This window comes from Manduca sexta, chromosome 28 (assembly GCF_014839805.1).
Source record: "Manduca sexta isolate Smith_Timp_Sample1 chromosome 28, JHU_Msex_v1.0, whole genome shotgun sequence".
Taxonomy (NCBI): domain Eukaryota; kingdom Metazoa; phylum Arthropoda; class Insecta; order Lepidoptera; family Sphingidae; genus Manduca; species Manduca sexta.
The window spans coordinates 3,208,451-3,227,534 of record NC_051142.1 but is presented as its reverse complement, the minus strand read 5'-3'; the positions used below and the strand labels follow the sequence as shown (position 1 = coordinate 3,227,534).

The window sequence follows — 19,084 nt, the reverse complement described above, 5'->3', positions numbered from 1 at the left end:
ACTCCGCGGTGGCCCTCTTCGGCGCATTAGGGATGGCTGCGGGCTTCCTCTGACGTTAAAGTGTCTAGTCTGCGACCGCAGCCGCCCCTGCGCGGTGCCGCCTTGCGGCCCGTCTCCTATGGGGGGGACTCAGAAGCCCCCACGCACCGAACGACGCCCTCGGCGTCTACGGCAGCGTGAGGCCAACTACACACACTGCCGTCCAACCCGGGGGTTAACCGACAAATGTGCAAAGATGCACAGAAATGCACTAGGGCGGACAGCCCCCTGCTGCCCGCCGACGACCCCCTTCGTGGCCCCTATTAGTCGCCTCTTACGACAGGCAGGGGATACCGTGGTGGAATTCTCCAAACGCCCCCATTCCACAGGGCGGAAACTTCCCATTAACCTAGAATGATGAAATTGGGCAAGAAGCAACGGCTCACAGCTCCTGAAATTTAAAAACCCTAAAACATACTTTAAAAAATGCTAGTTTGCACGGAACCCTTGGTGCGCAAGTCCTACTTACGCTTATTCGGTTTTCAACTTATTTAATTTCTGTAATCACTAAAAAGACCATTACACATCCATTACACAATTAAATTACGAAATCAAAATTAACTATAATTGAAATGAATAATATACAAAATAATCACAGATATTATAATTTTAATAATTAAAACTAGTTACGTATGTGATGTTACATAATAATTATAAAATTCATCGTTGTTTTAAAATCTATGATTTAAACATAATATTTCTTTGTTTTAGGACTGTGTTCTAGTCTACTATGCGGCCGCACCAACAAGAAAGAGTTAGGGCTGAACTCCGCAGCAGGGACAGCCCTAGCATTGGCCCTTGTCCGCCCCCCCACTGCCCCTAAAGCGCCGTGCCAGCTCAGTCTATCATCTCCTAACGCCACAGCCTTTGCTATCCGTCTCATCGATGTTAAGGTAAGTTTATAAACAAAATCATCAACTTTTCAACTGGATAGGTAAAATACTTTCTATTGGGCAAAGACTAATTATTCTAGAACATTCGATAACAAGAAAACCTATGGACGTGCTAATCGCCTAAACGGATAATAACTTAATTGCATAACGCTAAATTACCATAATTATATAATTGATTGAACAGAACGTATTGTTTATATCACTTACTCGACAGAACGGCATAATTTTTCCACGAGTCCACAAATTAATTTGCAGCCGCGGCAAGGCCGTATACGCCGCGCTTCCGCCGTCTGCGAAATGTATTTTTTTCTGAACTTCAATGATTTGCGTAAAGGCCGTATGCGGCAATTATTCTAGATGTTAAATCACAAGCTGCCCAATGCTCCTTGTTATCCTCGCAAGTGAAAGCCGAGGCCAGGAACTTTGGTCCGATTCTAGGACACCAATTAAATTATTTCGAAATTCCGTATTTTTATTCATTGCTCGGTGATATAATATCTTGTCAAGAAAGCTGCGTATCCGAGATAACTTAGCAATCTTAGATAATTGATTTCTAGCAATCCGAATTTAGTTAGCCAATGTGGTATGTAGTACTTAGCCAATATAGTATGTAAAGATTTAATCTCTCTTAACAATAGCTGAGCAGAAGTACCAAGAGTCACATGTCAAGCAAATTTAAATTTAAATACAGGTCCATATTATTGTTTTGTAAATTATCAAGTCATAACAAAATATTGTTTTATTAGGTCAAATTACTTTAGGACTGATAACGACTGCAATGTATTTTTGTGTTCAACACACCTGCACTATAGTAATTAATAACTACCAATTATGTTGATACAAGTGCACTTGATGCTTTTTTAATTAAATTTTATATGTTCAAACATGAACGTGTATACACAATATGTATTCATTGAATACGTCACTTGATGCCAAGTTATCTTTCCTAGTCAAATAAATGAATAACAACTCACCAATAGTCTTGTTTTTATTAATTGCTTACCTTTGTTTATTTATTTTTTAGCTATGAATAATGAGACGAGCTTGCCTTTTGCCTGATGGTAAGTGATACGGCCGCCCATAAACAGTAAAAATACTGTCCAACAGCTTAAATTACTAAATAATGTTGGTATTCATACCACTACGCTTGCTATTCTAAGATATTAGATGTTTGGTTTTATTATGTCCAGTAAACTGGCTACAATGTCCTTCAAACCGGAACATAACAGTGACTACACACTGCTGCTTGGTGGCAGAAATAAACATTGCATCGGTACCTACCCAGGCGGACTCTCGCATGGGTATGAGAGACCTACCACCAGCCATATTATTGTTTGGTTTATGCACTATATCGCATTGTTGTGGTTTTCTTTAGTAGAAGAACTCGGTCATGATACAGTTCGCATTGGTGTCCGATTCATAATTGCCAATTTTGCGGTTTTCCTTCATAAATAATAGTCGTGGGAAAACATTACTGTATTTACTCTATTTCAATATTCATCGCTTGTTTTGTATATTACAAAGGCAAATTTTGTTCCAATTTCTTGACTTGAGACGGCATGAATGTTGTGTAGTCCAATTATTGGAATTATGCTTATTTCATTAATATATTGTCGTAAATTACGCGCAACATATTTTGTATAGGTAACTGCAGTGTTCAAAACAGAAACTTATATTAATTTGGACATTATATGTCTAAAATACTTCAGTAAAACATAGATTTAACTTCATTTTAGATACTAGTGCCGCATGTATCAATTATCTATAAGCGACTATCATGATATAAATATTTGCATATCACACACGTGTGTTGATGTGATGATCAAACTCTAGCATTGTTTTATAAACGACTTCTCGCCTGCTGCATTATGGAGACTGACGAATATTTAACATAATTTTTTATCAAATAATAATTAAGACGTTATAGTTATAAATTTGTGATTTTATAGATGTTCATTTTAGGAGTAAAACAATGTTGAATATTGCTTTACCATATTAATGGTTTTCTAGTTATTAAACTAGAAAACTATAGTAGGCTTTACAAAAGAGTTCATTTTATGTTATTACTTTTAATTCAAAATTAAGGTTTGGCGGGGCTATGAGGAAAATCTATTATTTATAGTTTATAAACAATAAATTCGCCATGATCACATGTGGCTGGTTATCGGCGTCACGGTAAATCTCTGCTTGCTCACTGTTAGCGTTATCTTCATATTCAAGCAAATCGATTTCAACCGCTTTATTACACGTGCGATGACGCATTCTACCAGAAATAATTGAATTTCTACCACCGTGAGGCGTGAGCGTTTGTTTTACCGTGATCCCGGGATTGTCCCGGTTTGAGTTTCCGGAATTTATAAAACAGTCTATTGTAAAGTATTCCTCAATGATTCAACTTAAATATTGATTAAATCGTTACGAACTCAGTAACTTCTTAGTATTCAAGAAAAGAAAATTGACAACATTTTAAAATAAGTACATGTTGATATAACTTAGTTACTTAGATAGAATACTTTATATACTCAAATCATCCATATTAATATAGACGTTGGTATCCAATAAAATTTTCAATACAATCGATGCCCGTTAACTGTTATGGGAATGATTTATCAGGCAACAAACCTCTAAACAGGTTTGTGGAGATCAGGTGTCTCGCATCCGTTACATGTAAACAGTAAGACGCGAAAGGTTAAATTGGTGGGCTTTTCAAACTTCCTATATTTGTACGTTTTGATAGAACTTCAAAGTATATTTGTCTTACAATCTTCACCAAAAGCAATTGGATCTTCAAAGATAGTCGTAAAAGAAATCACATGAAAAAAGATGCCATATTTAGTTAATATGGATGAGAGAAGTCAAGAATACGATTCAATCAAGATGTGAATGAGACAAATATTTACAAGGTTTGAAAATGTCCTTCCGTGTTATGAAATTTAGTTCCACTTACCATTTTTACATTTAATATATTAATAAAGCTTTTGAAACTATAAATAAGTACAATCTCAACTAAAATTATGAGCTGGTCTCTATTAGGCTTCTAAGCTACAGCTTTGTCAGTATTAGCATTACAAGGTTTCCTTTGTGATGCATTATTAATTAGTATTTCGATTGTTTTCCTAGTGTTGTTGCGTTGAGCACGGTGCTTCTATCATTACTACTTGCGTAATCTTATTACCAGTTTTATGTCATCAATGCAAATACGTGGGAAGGAAATCTTGATGCTCGTGTGGCGAATTGGTTTCAAAAGGCAGTTGTGTACTCATTTGTCATTTAAATAACGTGAACCAGGAAAGTGCGCTTGCGCATATAAGCGAACCGTGGATAACGAGAAAATCACATGTGACATGATGCGCGAATTTTCATTTTTTATTAGGTTATTGTATTGCTGTACTTTTTGTTGTAATATTCTAACAAGTAACGTTGCAATCACGGAATACTATGTTTTTTATTATTTTTCATATTAGATAGCTGGTCGATACATTTTATTGTATCATATTTTTTTTTCGTCATAAACACCCCAGCAACCGTGCACTCAAAAAATCTTTTTGATTGACTAATTGTAGGTCGCTTCATGTCTATGCAAACCCATAATCGTTCATGTCTCATCCTCTCCCAGTGACCGTCCTGAGCCGAGGTTCGTGACCCGTTAGTGGGTCGCCCTCAGCATGGTCACTTAATTTTTAAAAGGTTTCGAGTGCCTAAAGTCACCCGAAAGTCCGGTGTGTTTGTATAAGCCGGCCCTGCCAGGCTAACTAACGTAGTGAGGTTAAAAAAAACATACTAAGTCATTGATAAGGTTAATGTTGCAAGTTAAGTTTTTAATTTCCTGCCTTAGTATATATTTCAAAGAATATTATATTATTCCTTCATTATTCTCTAAATATTAAATAATATGCAATAAAATTGATTGGGTTTTCTGGTCTTGTGATCACAACACAAAAATTTTAATGAAATTTCGTTAATAATTATATATTTTTTGAAAACGTTCATATTTAATCGGCTCAGAACGAAGACAAATAGCTATTTATTTTTTTATAATATATTTAAAAACGTAATAAAAAAACTTATTGAGTTCCAACTTCAATAGAAGTGCAAATTAATTTTCTTTAATTTAATAATAAATTACTTGATGAATATTGCATGATAGATAATTATTGCTGCTTCTCAATCATATAGCTTTACGAAATAACACTCAAATAAAAGACTCTAATACCTAGAGTAAAATCAAGTAACACAAATCAAATCAAATTCAGTAGTGATATGGAAAATAAAACAATGTGAAATCACTATAAAATTATTAGACGTGTGTTATTTAATTAATTATCGGATATGATATATTAATGATTGTAGTCATTATAATGCAATAAAGGAATTTTATGATGCTCCAACAATGGAAGTGTGTTTTCACGAATTTATTTATTATGATTTCATATTATGCAATCAAATAAAAATAAACCACGCCATAGATCCCACCTCAATGTTTTCGTGCAGAATCTACGTGAGACTTAAGATTTGAATGACCTCAAACAAGAAACAGTATACCAAATTTAATAGACACCATCGTCATGGTAGAAAACCTTCTGTTTATTGCTCTCAAACACGAAATATTATATAGCCAGTGGGATAGACACCATCATCATGGTAGAAAACCTTCTTTAGACCCATTCTAATAAGTTGCGTTTCAGCATTGGTGGTAAATATGCCAAAAAAGCAAGCATAATTTTGGTGACCGATAGGCAGGCAATGATATAATTGATTTTGTACATATTATATCAAGACAGTTTAATCAGGACGAATATAAAGATTATAGACTCGCAGTGGAATGTAGGAACTAGTTGGTGTCCACCCCTTCGCAGATACAGTCAGTACTAACAATAAAAAGGCATTTACCTCAATACTGTCTAATAGCTATCTTTTTATGAGCCAATGAGCTCTTTTTTATCAATAGTTAAGCGAGACTCAAGGGCGTTGTCTGCAGTCGGGGTCGTTCACCGGGACACCATGTGTCCACTGTCCAGGCCACTCACCTGGCACAGCTGGGCACGTATTGTTACCTCGCTATATGTGTGTTCAGGCTTTGGGTTCAAAGTATTGTGTCTGGACGCAGCTTTAGATATCTTTTTCCATACCTCAGTTATCAAAGGATCTTTAATAGTGAATACGTACCTTAATTATGTGATGACGATTACCCATATCATTCTTATATTACTAAACTAGGACAAAAGAATTGATGTCGACCACCAAACCAATTTAACCAAATCTATTTCGGAACTAATCAGGTTTATTTTTATTAAATCTGTTAGATAAGATTATGGATAGTAGGTCCGTCAACTAGCCTACAATATACTCCAATCAATGGCTCTTTTACCCTATTGATGTTTTTTTCTTGCCTATTATTCTCTAGCGCTTTCATTGAATGTTTCAAATACAAAAACAATTCATTGCTTCGGTCACGTGAAGCACGTTTTCTCTTCGGATTTTTTTTTCAATAACATGATAAAGTAATTTGATCAAAAGCGTGTCTCTTGCTGCGTTAATTATATAATTAATATCGTAATGCGGACGAAGAACAATGAATAATAGTATTGGGACCTTGATATTTCAGTATGAATTAAATTCACTTTTTTAACTCTCATGGAGTGAAGGATAGCCAACACTGCCTTAAGAAATCTGTTTCTAAATGCGTGAAATATTGCACACGACTTCCATAACATTTAAGTAAGAAATTAAAATGGATTATTTAAGAGATCAAACTTTATCAAGACTAGTCGAATAATAAATTTAAGTGACAGTTTGAACTTGAATCATGTTAAGATATGCTTAAAGAAATTTATAAAATAAAATGCAACATATTTTTTTTAAAAATACTGTGGGTTGTTGCCATGTCGAAAGATCAGAATGCAAATTATATAAGAATAAAAAATAACAGTCGCGTCGGTGGAAGGCTCTTGTCTGGTTCGCTAAACCGGTTTGGCAACAAAAAACCAAGGACGTTAATGTCACACGGATTTGGATGACAAAGAGGCCCAGAACACATGGAAATAGATTGGACAAGGCGCGGTTATTCCGTGACCAATCGTACTATATTGCTAAATTTGGATATTATCTTACTGACCGGTCAAAATTAATGAAGAAAAATGTATTGTACAACATTTACGATGTCCTTGAATTTTAACGAAACCCATGAAATTAACATACTTTGTATCAGGACAAAGAAATGTGTTGATACCGGTTTTAAAGTTATGCGTCAGTGCAGGAAACCTTTTATAATATCGAATTCAAATCACGAGTACGTTTTAAATTATAACGGGATTGTGGAATTCTTAGCGGTTAAGTTTTGGGTTGTTTTTGATTTTGTATTTTTCGTCAAAATGTATTCAGTACGGAAAACCCATTGACCCCCGGATTGTCAAATTCCAAACTGACTACTACAGTAGTCTCCTCACCACAGTATTTACAGTTGATTATTTTTTATATAAAAATTAATAACCGAAACAAATTGAGCTAATTGAAAAAAAATCGATATTTTTTGTCATTAAAAAGAGTGTTTAAAATAAAGAAAAACCTCGTCGCATCAACAATAATCTCCAAAACACGCAACAACAAAATGGCGCCGCGTGACGTAAAACGCGCGAAAATTATCACTACACTAATTGCCGTAAAATAAACGCTATCACGATAAGGAAAAAGTGCATAATCGTGGGAAACAAAAACATTCCGCTGGAGTAATCGGAGTGCCCTTTCCTCGTGATTGGCAACGTGATGTCGAAGATGAATGCCCGCGTGACGATGCCTGCTTTCATTAATGACTACAGTTTGAAAAATACGACATCTTTGTGCTCCAAGTGTGAATAATGAAACAATAATGGCTAATGTAGTATCAGGTTACGTATAAAGTATGTAAAGTTAGTCGAGAAACCTGTTTGGAGGAAATAAACTGTTCGATTCACGTCCCAAATCTATATAAAATATATGACCATATTTTTTTACACAAATTAATACACCTAGGATATTTCCCTATCCAAACCAGGATTTCAGTATGAAGGCAAAATGAATCATACTTAAAGGTCATATACACTCTTCATTTCCCTTTCTTTAGACATTTCTTCTGTCTGCTGACATATATAGTTCGAATTTTCGTCAGTTTATATTATCGAATTCGAATAGAAAATCACGAAGTTTAAATCCGTACGCCTTTCCTCATGATTATAATTTATCATTAAAATTGCTACGTCATCCGCTTGAATGCAACTTGCGCTTTGGACGAGTGGGTAGAAAATGGTTGTTGGTTATTCCTGCCCTGTCCTCTACTTAAATGGTACTAGTAGCTTTAAATATACTATGTTGGCATTCGCCGTAGTCAGTATTGTCCGTATTTTGCTACATCACATTTCTCTGTCCTCATCTAATTAGTCATTTATTTATTTAAATATTCCCTTACATTGACTGTAAAACTGAACATCTGCTACTCAAGTAATGAACAATAACATATCAATGTAAGATTACAGATATTAACAAATTACAATAAGATCCGAAGCCCTACTCCGTCTGTGGGGTTATATCAGTCTTTTTGCAGTCATTGGCGTTGTAATCGAAAGACTGTAATAGCAATATAGGTAAATAGGGCATTTGTTTACTCGTGTACCTATAAGGCTATAGAAGCGGTCCAGCGATAGGAACGCCTGTAATCGCAAAAAGACGGATTTGCGAATAGGACCCCTGATCTTATAGAACTAATAAATAAATATTTGTAGTGAGAGAGAGTAAGTGGAGTTGGTATTATACTGGATAATTTTGACATTGACTTACTAAACTAAACCATATACTCGTCTTCCCCTTCGCTAACATTGTGCCAAAAATCATCCATTAATAAAGAATATTTACGTCAAAAATCTTGGTTTTAGTTTTCTGATTTATTGATCATCATCATCAAATTTACTAAAACGCGTATATTATTTAAAATATGTGTTAAATATCACGTCATAATGGTTCAATTTACAATATGGACAAGCGATGGTAAGTTTTGTAATATATTATAAATAATTAGATTTCCTAACTGATAAAATAAAACAAATTTACGATATTTTAAAGCATTTAGATCCTGTTAAGATAAAGATAAAGATAAAGATAGATGTTCTCTCATGTAGCTTAAATGTATAAACGTTGTTTATAGAACAAGATAAAATCATTATTCATTATTCTGACATAATAGATATCATCAAAAAGTGTTACTATTATTTTTTTAGGATTCTAATAAGTGGCCTATCATTTTAGCTTTATATATTTTTTTAATTGTATGTTTAGCGGATAAAACTGCGAATCTAATTCAAAGGACTTAGGAATTATTTCTAGAATATCAATTGTTATTTATACAATTCAAATTAATAACGATTTTATTTAATTTTTTTTATTATTTTTAGTAGTACTTCGTTGATATGCTATTCTTCTAGTGAACTTAGAGTCTACAGATGATAATTTTTGATAAAATCGTTGTGTATTTTATCTAAAGATTAATTTAAATTAATATTTTAACTAATATCTATATCACTCCCAAAATAATATGTTGGTTATAATACATCCTTCAACAAATATAAACAAAGAAGTTTGAATTTCTTCACCGTTCTCTATGGTCCACTATTTATTATAGTTATTCTTGACTAGTGTTCAATTTATATATATTTATATTTATATATTATATATTTCTAATACTTTTTACGCAGGTTGTTTTTTATCACAAGGTGCAAAACAAGCTACATTAACTGCAAACATCTGTAGTCTATTCGGTAGTACCTTTGGGTTCGTTGTTCCAGTGAATGCCGCAGTGTGGTTAAGTACAGTTAGATCCCCGTAATGTCGTTTGAGGTTTCCTCCAAGTTGGTTCATGGATGGGCAACGCTTCAAATTTTGTTTTATTTCCTCACTGCCCGGACTACCGTTAATGTAACTGGTTTAAAACAACTTGCAAGATATTATAGAAAATAGAATTGATAATTTGTTTTTTTAGATAATTTTGAAATCAGTTACATTTTTAGTTTTGTTAGTATAATATCAGCCCTATATTATATACTTTTCCACTGCTGGGCACGGGCCTCATCTAATACTGAGAGGAATTAGGCCTTAGTCCACCACGCGGACCTGGTGCGGATTCGTAGACTTCACACACCCTCAAAATTCCTATAGCAAACTTCTTAGGTATACTGGTTTCCTCACGATGTTTTCCTTCACCGTTAAAGTAACCGATACTTGACAAAGAATATACACACGACTTCAGAAAGGTTAGAGGGGTGTGCCCTTGGATTTTGAACATGTGGACATTCGTCGCTTGTTTTATTAAAGTGTTAAATTTCGGTATAAGTAATCTGTGATCGTTGATGGCAATTCGTCTTAAATCGGTTTCATCATTAGTATTAAGCAAAACAAAAACAAGTCTGCAGTAGCAGTATCTTTTTCTTCTTTAATCTTCAGTTGGCGTAAATCAACGAAACCATCGAAAGAGAGTGGGCATAAAATTTGGGTTTCATGATTATGCATGTTGCGATCCGGAAAACTGCGTTTTTATACGACCAATTTAACACGTAGGTTGCCATAGATATTGCGAGCCAAACAAAGCCGATTCGTGAATTGAATGAACTTCGGCTAAACCTTTTGCTGCTAGTAACAGAGCTCAAAATAACTCGCATGTTGAACAAGGACGGCGTAAACAAGTATTAGGAAACGTTAAAATATGGATGTGAAATAGACCCGCTTCAGAGGATTATAATCAATTGGTCTTTTGAAATAAAAAGATCGAATTGATGATATCATCAGAGAGAGGTTTGACACTTGCCCTACAGCATTTGGATGGCATAGAGACGTATGTAGGCTGTAACGGGCTGTTTCAAGGCGATGTGATGGTAACTGTTGCGAGACGCAGCGTGAATCCAAATCCAGTAATCGTGTTGTTTGTCGTAATCTAAACATGTATTCTATTGCCATGTTCGGAAAGCTTATTTATGTTAGTGCATATAGTTTCGCCATCTTGTATGTTAACTTTATGTGACCCTATCTTTTTACAGATGCATGAAAAATCATATGACATAGCAGGTAATAATAAAAGGTATGAAGTTTCCCGCCGGGCTTTTTCTATAGGCTTGCATTGTTACAAGAATAACTGAGATGGTCACGCGATATGACAATACGTGTATAGGATGAAACGATTCATCAGTTGTGTATGACGATGCGTGACCAACTTCAGACGAACTCGCACGATCATTTGCAAATATACTAAGAAATGTTATAAATTGTTTCAAAAATAGAAATGGAGTTCGAACAAACTGGAAAAACACTGTCAAGGAAATAAAAACTTCAATGACAAAATGTCTAACGAGTTATTTGGAAAGGTCGTACAAAGGTTTACTGTTGTAGATTCGGTGTCTCATTAACACTTTTAACTCGTTTATTGCAGCAATTTTTTAAACATCACAAACTATAAAAACGTGTTATGTAATAGATAATACGCGATCTCACATTTTCTTAATTTTTTTTCTAACAATGACAATTAAAGGCTTACGCAAGAGACATTCTTTTAAGTAACATATAACTATGCATACCGTTTACAGTGATATAACAGTAAGAAAATCACTCTAATTACATTGCTGTTATAGATAATGAATAATGCAATGACTGCCACATAAAGGGATGGGCAAAAGAGCATTTACTTACATAGACTGAAATAAAAAGAGTTGTTGTTACTGAAGGTACTAAGAATCAGAGAGCAACTAATTCATTTCATAGTGTCCAGAGAAGCCTGCAAATTATTCGTCGACTCCAAAAATATAATCTTTTACAAATTTTCTGCTACGGATACAGGCAATCTTATTAAATAAAATAAGAAAGCTAATAGTGCTGACAAAATGTTTGAACTCTAAGTTCTAGTGGAAAATAAATATGGATTAAAAAAATATCAGGACATTAGTTTAATTGATATAAAGTCGATTACAAAGTCGACACTAGTAACAATATTAACTGAAACGCATGGGTTTTTCCGAGTACATTATTGATAGGGTAACTGGCTAGTACATTCTGCTATAATTGTTAGTTATGATACTTCCCCTCTTATATAATGTGTATGTTCATTGTAGGATTTAATAGTACGTTGTTTTGTTTGTTTGTGCTTATTTATGCTGTAATTATACGTCTAATAATTCGCTTGAGGAGGTGACGTATTACGTTTCAAAATTGTACAGTATTAGTTTATAGCATTTGTATCATATGCTGGGTGTTGTTTGTAGCTTTGCCCACGTGAAAAGTGTTTCTTGCTCTAAAAGTCCCTAAAAAATTTAGCAATCTATGACATCTGCGCCATCCATTTAAAAATGAGATTATAATGTTGTATTATTTTCCACAGGAGCAAATTACTGGGATAAAAAGTCTATGTGTTATTGCAGGAGATGGTCTGTTTTTGTGCTAAATTTCACTCAAATCCGTTCATCATCAAACATCTAAACATTCAAACATTTTCACATATTTTAGTATTTATAGCGTCAGTAAGAAGTAATTTTACTTTTATAACATTACGTGAGTTGAGATGAGTGTTAAGTATTTTTCTGATTCCTTTGAAATATTCTTTATTAGTCTTTCCCCTAATTATATTATCATCTATCATCTAATTCGTGAACCCCTAAATACTTATACGTGTTAATAAAGTAGTAAGGTAAGAAGACAAATTGTTAGATATTCATTAGATGCCTTGTAACTTATTTTATTTTACCGACATACAGTATCATAAACTCATCCTAATTAGTCGTGCCATACCGTGTTAGTGACTTCAAAACTAATTTTAAGTTAACCGATTGATGATTTTCTACGATAGCACTAAGTGATCTATTAAAAGTAAAAAATAAAGAAAATATATCAATTATTGTAGAAAGCAAAAAAATCATTTTAGTGACGCGATTGGAGAAATTTCAACAAGTAATTGAAATGTTTTGAACGTACATGATGATTTCGTACCAATGTATTACAAATACCCGTTCATGATTCAGCAAATTAATGTTTACCGTGAAGTAATTGGGGTCAATTTCTTCTCAGAAGCGACTGTGATTGGTGAATACAGGCTGAGCCTCTTGGGAATGTAACCTGACGAGATGCTTTGTCCTTTTGGTTTATTTATTATAGCATGGCACTCCTTTCATTGGGTATGAATTTCCTTACAATGTATTACTTATGATTAACTGCAAAGAGTTTTGTTTAAAAAACTTATTTCAACCGGTATTTTAGTATTATTCTGTATAGCACCATGATGCCTATAATTATTTATTTGCTGCCCTGGGCCCTTATTCTGTATGATAGTGTAAACGCGTAACGCGGCCGTGTCATGTTATCTTCGAGAAATGTGCGTGGAATGGTATTCTGTAAGCCAAATTTCTATAGTCCTAAACATGATGCGTTGTGTTACGTGCTTGTTACATACTGTCAAAATAACGTGCGGGATAGAGAATAAGGCCCCAGTTGTTGACGTATGTAATTGCTAGATCACGGCTAGATAATCATGTAGAAAGGTTTGTGGCCTGAACAATGATCACCTTAATTTCAGTTACGTAACATTCAAGTATTTACCTACCTACGTTATTTTAAAACATTTTTGGAATCTTCGCTAGGAGATAACTGACATTTACATGTTTTCTGATGAACTAATAATTCTATTTTCTATGCGATTAAATACTACGTCATCTTTCTTAAAAAACCTGTCTACCATATTTAACCTTATATCTTTGAACATTTTAAAGTTAGCAACAAGCAAAGCCTTATGACTCATGCGCTAGCAACAATAAACAAGTTTTACGGCCAAAACAGGCAGCAAGCTAACCGATCTATGTAAGTCTAAAATTGGCTGTGGTTGGAGCGGCCGAGAACGCAGAAGCCGACTGGTCGAGCAGGTTGTGAGGTCCGAAAATAGCCTCCGTCGCTAACGGTCGCACGCGCAAGTACACACGTACACATTTCTCCTTTCACTGACAACGAATGATCGTACTTAACATTCTCAAACAGTAATTATCTTATTGGAATTAATTTTATTTTATTTATACTTAACATTCTCAAACAGTAATTATCTTATTGGAATTAATTTAATTTTCATTTTTGTTTTACAAGTTGACTGAATTGTGATATGTCTTTTAATGTATCTCGTCTCTTTGCCGGGTAGAGACCTCTTTGTGATTAATCTTTGGACGGTTACACCACATTGGTCTAAAGGGTTGTTTAGACACCATTGCCCCTCTTGATTGGCAAAATATTGTTGGCCTGAAAAAGTTGGGCTGGTATTGAAAACATGTTAGTTGACTCATGGTCCCATATCTTAGAATCTTATGTGTAATTATATTCAAAAGAAATTTTAAAAAGAAATAAGGAAATAATATTACTGCGCAAAAAACAGAAATGTCAATAAATTATTTATCGTGTCATGGCTGTGTATTTAATTACCACACTCGCATGAAAAACCAAACTAATTTGGCTGACATTGAAAGTGAACCAGTGAACATTGAAAACATGAAAGTGTACATTTTACGAAATCTGATAGCTGTATGCAGAGGGTGATCGGAAAGAACGCGAAGCGTCCATGGCTTGCGCTTGCGCAACATTCGATGAAACATACGCGTCTGAGTGTTTTCGAGAATGATGAGTTATTGGAAATCATGACAAATATGCAAAAAATATGAAGTTTAACATTATTGCGCGACGCAAACTGAAATATTGACTTTCCAATATTTGCAATGCAACTAGTTTTGGTTACCAACTCAAAATCGTCAGGCTTTCATTATTTATGAAATGGTTATGTCACAAAACAAGTAATTCTACGATTGAAATAGATGTTTCTTACAACGACCATGTCGAATTACTTTTTTGCCTTTTTGTGAAATCCAACGATGAGCACCGTTTATTAACATTGTTGTTTAAAACAAAATAAACGGCTGAAATACGCCATTATGCTAATTAAATGTTAATTATATACACAAATTGGTCATGGATTTTGGCAGGTCTTGTGAAAGAAGACGGATATCTATTATATTGTAAAAATACCTCTATTTAGTTACCTCACATGCTAGTATAATGTTTTGGAGAATATAGTTGTAATGTAAAACTGTTAATCAAGCAGAATTTATATATTTAAATAGTCAATTTTATTTATGGATCAATATTTTTCCTTTATTTGAATCTACTAACAGAATACAAATTTCTTACATTACTAAATTAGAGGTTTTATAGCTAGCAATAATATAGAAATTAATTTCTTGAACAAGCTGCACAATTGCTAGAAGGTCTGAAGAAAGACAACTTACCCATTTCAATAAAACTAGAAACACAAACAAAGGGAACCAACGTACAGAATACACACACATACAAGCATGCATATATCCCAGAAAAGGGTATGCAGAGGCGCAACCAGGGCACCTAATTTTCGCCAAGTGGGCTCATGATGTGATAGGGACGAGTCTATCACGATATCGGGCATAAATTCCAGTGGTTTCCGTCTAATGACGTGATAGGGACGAGTCTATCACGATATCGGGCATAAATTCCAGACTCCGTGCTGGTGCTGAGCAAGAAACCCCAAAAATCACTGCTCGATCCGGGGTTCGAACCCAGGACCTCAAAGCGCTGCCGTACCGCGCATTCAGTACAACTACGCCACCGAGACAGCCTACAGAATACAAAACTTATGAATTAGTGCGAGCTTACTGGAAACGCCTTTGTCTCCGTTAATCACTGGTCTACCACCGATTAGTTACGTAACAATGAAATCGTATCAACGTTGTTATTCCGACCACAGCCCACCATCGAGTTCGTATTCAGGCCTCATATGATTGCATGGTGCTTACATAATTGTCAGTAATTATGTCATTAAGAGACCTTCAAACGTGTCATACATGGTATGGACTAGGAAAACATGATTTATTCTCGATTTTTTTCTGTGACGTATGTTGTTTGTTCCGAAGACCGATACGCAGTGTAGTACAAGCCATAAGAAGTTGTGGTTAGGTCATTGGAAACAATGTTGTAAGTGTTCACCCTGACGCTGCTTTAATCATCTTTTTAAATAAGGTTTGTTTTATAATACCAAACGTGTTAATGGGTAACTGTGAATAACAGAGTTCTATTTCCGCTCTGGGCATATTCCGACAAATATGTTTAAGCATCTTATGCAGGCGTCAAACTCCCCAAACTGCTCTGACTGTGGAGTAAGAGATGACTTAATTCATGTTTTGTCGGAGTGTGTGCGAAGTGGGCCTCATACTTTGAGCTTTAATGTGGGCAGCATAAATAGCTTTTTGTCCATTCCAGTATCGGAGGAGGCTAAAGGCTTATTAAAAAAATATTTTGATTTTATAAAAAAATAGTAGGCATGGATAAAAGTGGACGTACGGAGCGACATAGTCGTGAAATAACGACTAAGCTCCTTAAATTAAGATTAAAAAAAAAATAATAAAAAAAAAAGCAGAGTTCTATCATCATTCCTAATTGACCTTCTTTAAACGAGGTTTAAAAAGAGTGTTCACCTCTCGGTAGAGAACGGCTTGGCTGTGCCTCTGGCATTGCTTTAGTCCATGGGCGACAGATGCTGCTTACGATCAGGCGGACTGCTCGCTCGTTTGCCTACTAAGGCAATAAAAAAAAGTCCTCTCCTGATTTTGTAAGACCTAACACAGGTTTTGATTGAATCCTATTCGCTGTATTTGCTACAATATTTCAGATGTCTTGGCTCAAACTCCATTTCATATTACATTTTTACATTGTAAACTAAATTACTAATACATAGTAAATTATAATGGAGAAAAAGAACATGACCTCATTAAAACTGATTGCAAATGCTTCAGAAGTATGTTGTGTACGATACAGGGGAAGTTTTCTGAAAGGGAACTTAACACAATATATAGATACTATAAATATAAATGCGGTCTGTCTGTCTGTCAGATAATTCTTTCGCCCGAAAGAAAATAAATATAGTTTGGTATTTGTATTTAGATACTGATATCACTAATAAAAGAGACGTATGAAATGCAAATTTACAGACGAATAAACATTTTAGTTTAGATTATTACTTATTAGGTACTAAGGAACTCTAAAATGAAGTTACCGGCGCCTGGTACGGTTCCACTTATAGGCACATCATATTAACACTATATTGATATGCCCTTATAAATATTTGGATCACGTAGTTTGTCTTAGGATTTGTAAGGTAATGTAAACGAAGATATGCCGCTTCCTAAAATGGCCATTCCTATTTCGTTTATTTTTTGTGTTGTATTACAAAAACACGGTGTTTATGGTAAATTCTTTTCTAATTAAATTTCATAATTTGTAGTAATAACTTGCCATTGATATTACTTCATGAAATGATTTTATGAAGATGTTCAAATTATGTAGGCCATCAATGGTTCCTTTACCTTATGATAAAGGTAGTTTTCTCCTACCGTGTTAATATAGGAACTTCAACACCTGTGTAAAGGGAAGGTGTTTCGTTATTCTCAAGCTTCAGTTTATGGTCAACTAGATTTTGATCGCCGCTCCGTCTGTATACCAGGGCTCTTGTAGGACCAATGGTCCGTTATGAACTTTTCTGGTATAAAAGAAGCCTAAAAGTTATCTTAGGATATGATTTACTTGTATACCTAATTTTTACTAATCCATATTAATGCCGTTTCTTTAATTATATTTGTCATACTAAGGTTCCAACATTTTCAGATTTTTTGCGTATTAGTAGGGAATGGGATTGTTTGACTTTACGTCGTTCCTTTAACCGTTCCTTGGTTCTTCCGAATTAATGTTATTCCATGAATAAACAAACAGCAATTTGTTATTTAATTAACCTTCCGGGTTTTGTCTCTATTTACATACGGCTTTGAAGTATTAACAAAAAGGAAAAGTAGAATAAATGAATATTTGTTTTCAACAGACGATGTAATACTTTAAACCGTGCTGTTTGCGTCAATACCTCAAACATAACCCTATTTTAGTCGGCACAACTGGAATTACATAGAACAATGAGCTTGCTTTACAATTTACTTTCATCTTTAAGATTATTTATGTAAAGTTCATTTTTATTGCACACAACTCGATAACCCGGTAAGATAAATCCCACGTCACTTGCACCTGTTGTAACAGAATGTGCCATACGTATTATCTCTGTTTAGTCCAAGTTTATTTGCTATAGATGATAAAAAATCCAATTAGTATTTAAGTCAAATTAAACGTCCACTGACTTCGGTCGAGTATTTCATGATACAAAAATAATCTTAAAAATTAAACCTGATTAATAAAGCTCTCTGTTTTTGTTGATATTTGGGTAAACAACGTTTCAATTGTCATTTGTTTAAAGATCGTTCCAATTTCAAAACTCGCCATGATTGTTTTTGAATCAAAGACAAAAGTGACACTTTGAATTCCCAACAGCAAAATCAAAGCCGGACTTAGCGCGAGAACTCGAAGAATGTGGCCAGTTTCATGAATAATCCGTCACAACGAACCGGCCCTTAAACTGATTGTTTAAATTTAGTGTAGTGTAGTAATGAAACAAAATTTGGTTGAGATGGAAATTCACATAATTTTAAGTTTAAAAATAATGAAAGTAGAAACTGTATAATAATGAATAAAAAATTAAACAACATTGTTTTGACTGTCTCAGTGGCGTAGTTGTATTGCGGTATGACTGCAGTGCTGAGGGCTCGGATTCGATCCCAAGTCTCGTAAAATGGTATTGGGTTTTTCTAGTCAGTATCAGCCCGGATTCTAGAATTTTTACCCGATAGGTTCACCCTCTATCACATTATGAGACAATACACGGCGGAAAAGTGCACCAGTTGCGCCTCTGCCTACCCCCTTGGGGATAAAAGTCGTGTGTGTACATTGTTTTAAGCGTACATACGTCTTGTGTTCAATTACGGTGTTGTCACTTCAAGCAATGAACATGTTGATTGAAGTTGTTAAAATAAAACTGGTTTTATTATTTATGATGGCTTCGCTAAGCAAATTGTTTTCGTGAATAAAATTTTAAGACACGTTTTTTATTATAATGTAATTAGGGATATTAGAGTTTTATTTACGTCCGACTTTATAACTTGAATTTGCAATCCACGCCAGTTTTATTCACATACATACATTGGCTTTATCGCAAA

The 19,084-nt window shown here is 34.5% G+C and overlaps 1 protein-coding gene across 1 annotated transcript in view; it reads left to right on the top strand.

Annotated features, from left to right (window-relative positions):
• The window catches only part of LOC115443311, a 64,287-nt gene that overhangs the window by 15,525 nt on the left and 29,678 nt on the right, over positions 1 to 19,084 (top strand). The window contains exon 2 of the mRNA XM_030168667.2: positions 751 to 932. Within this exon, the coding sequence (XP_030024527.1) occupies positions 751 to 932 (182 nt within the window). The remainder of the gene's footprint in view (positions 1 to 750; positions 933 to 19,084) is intronic.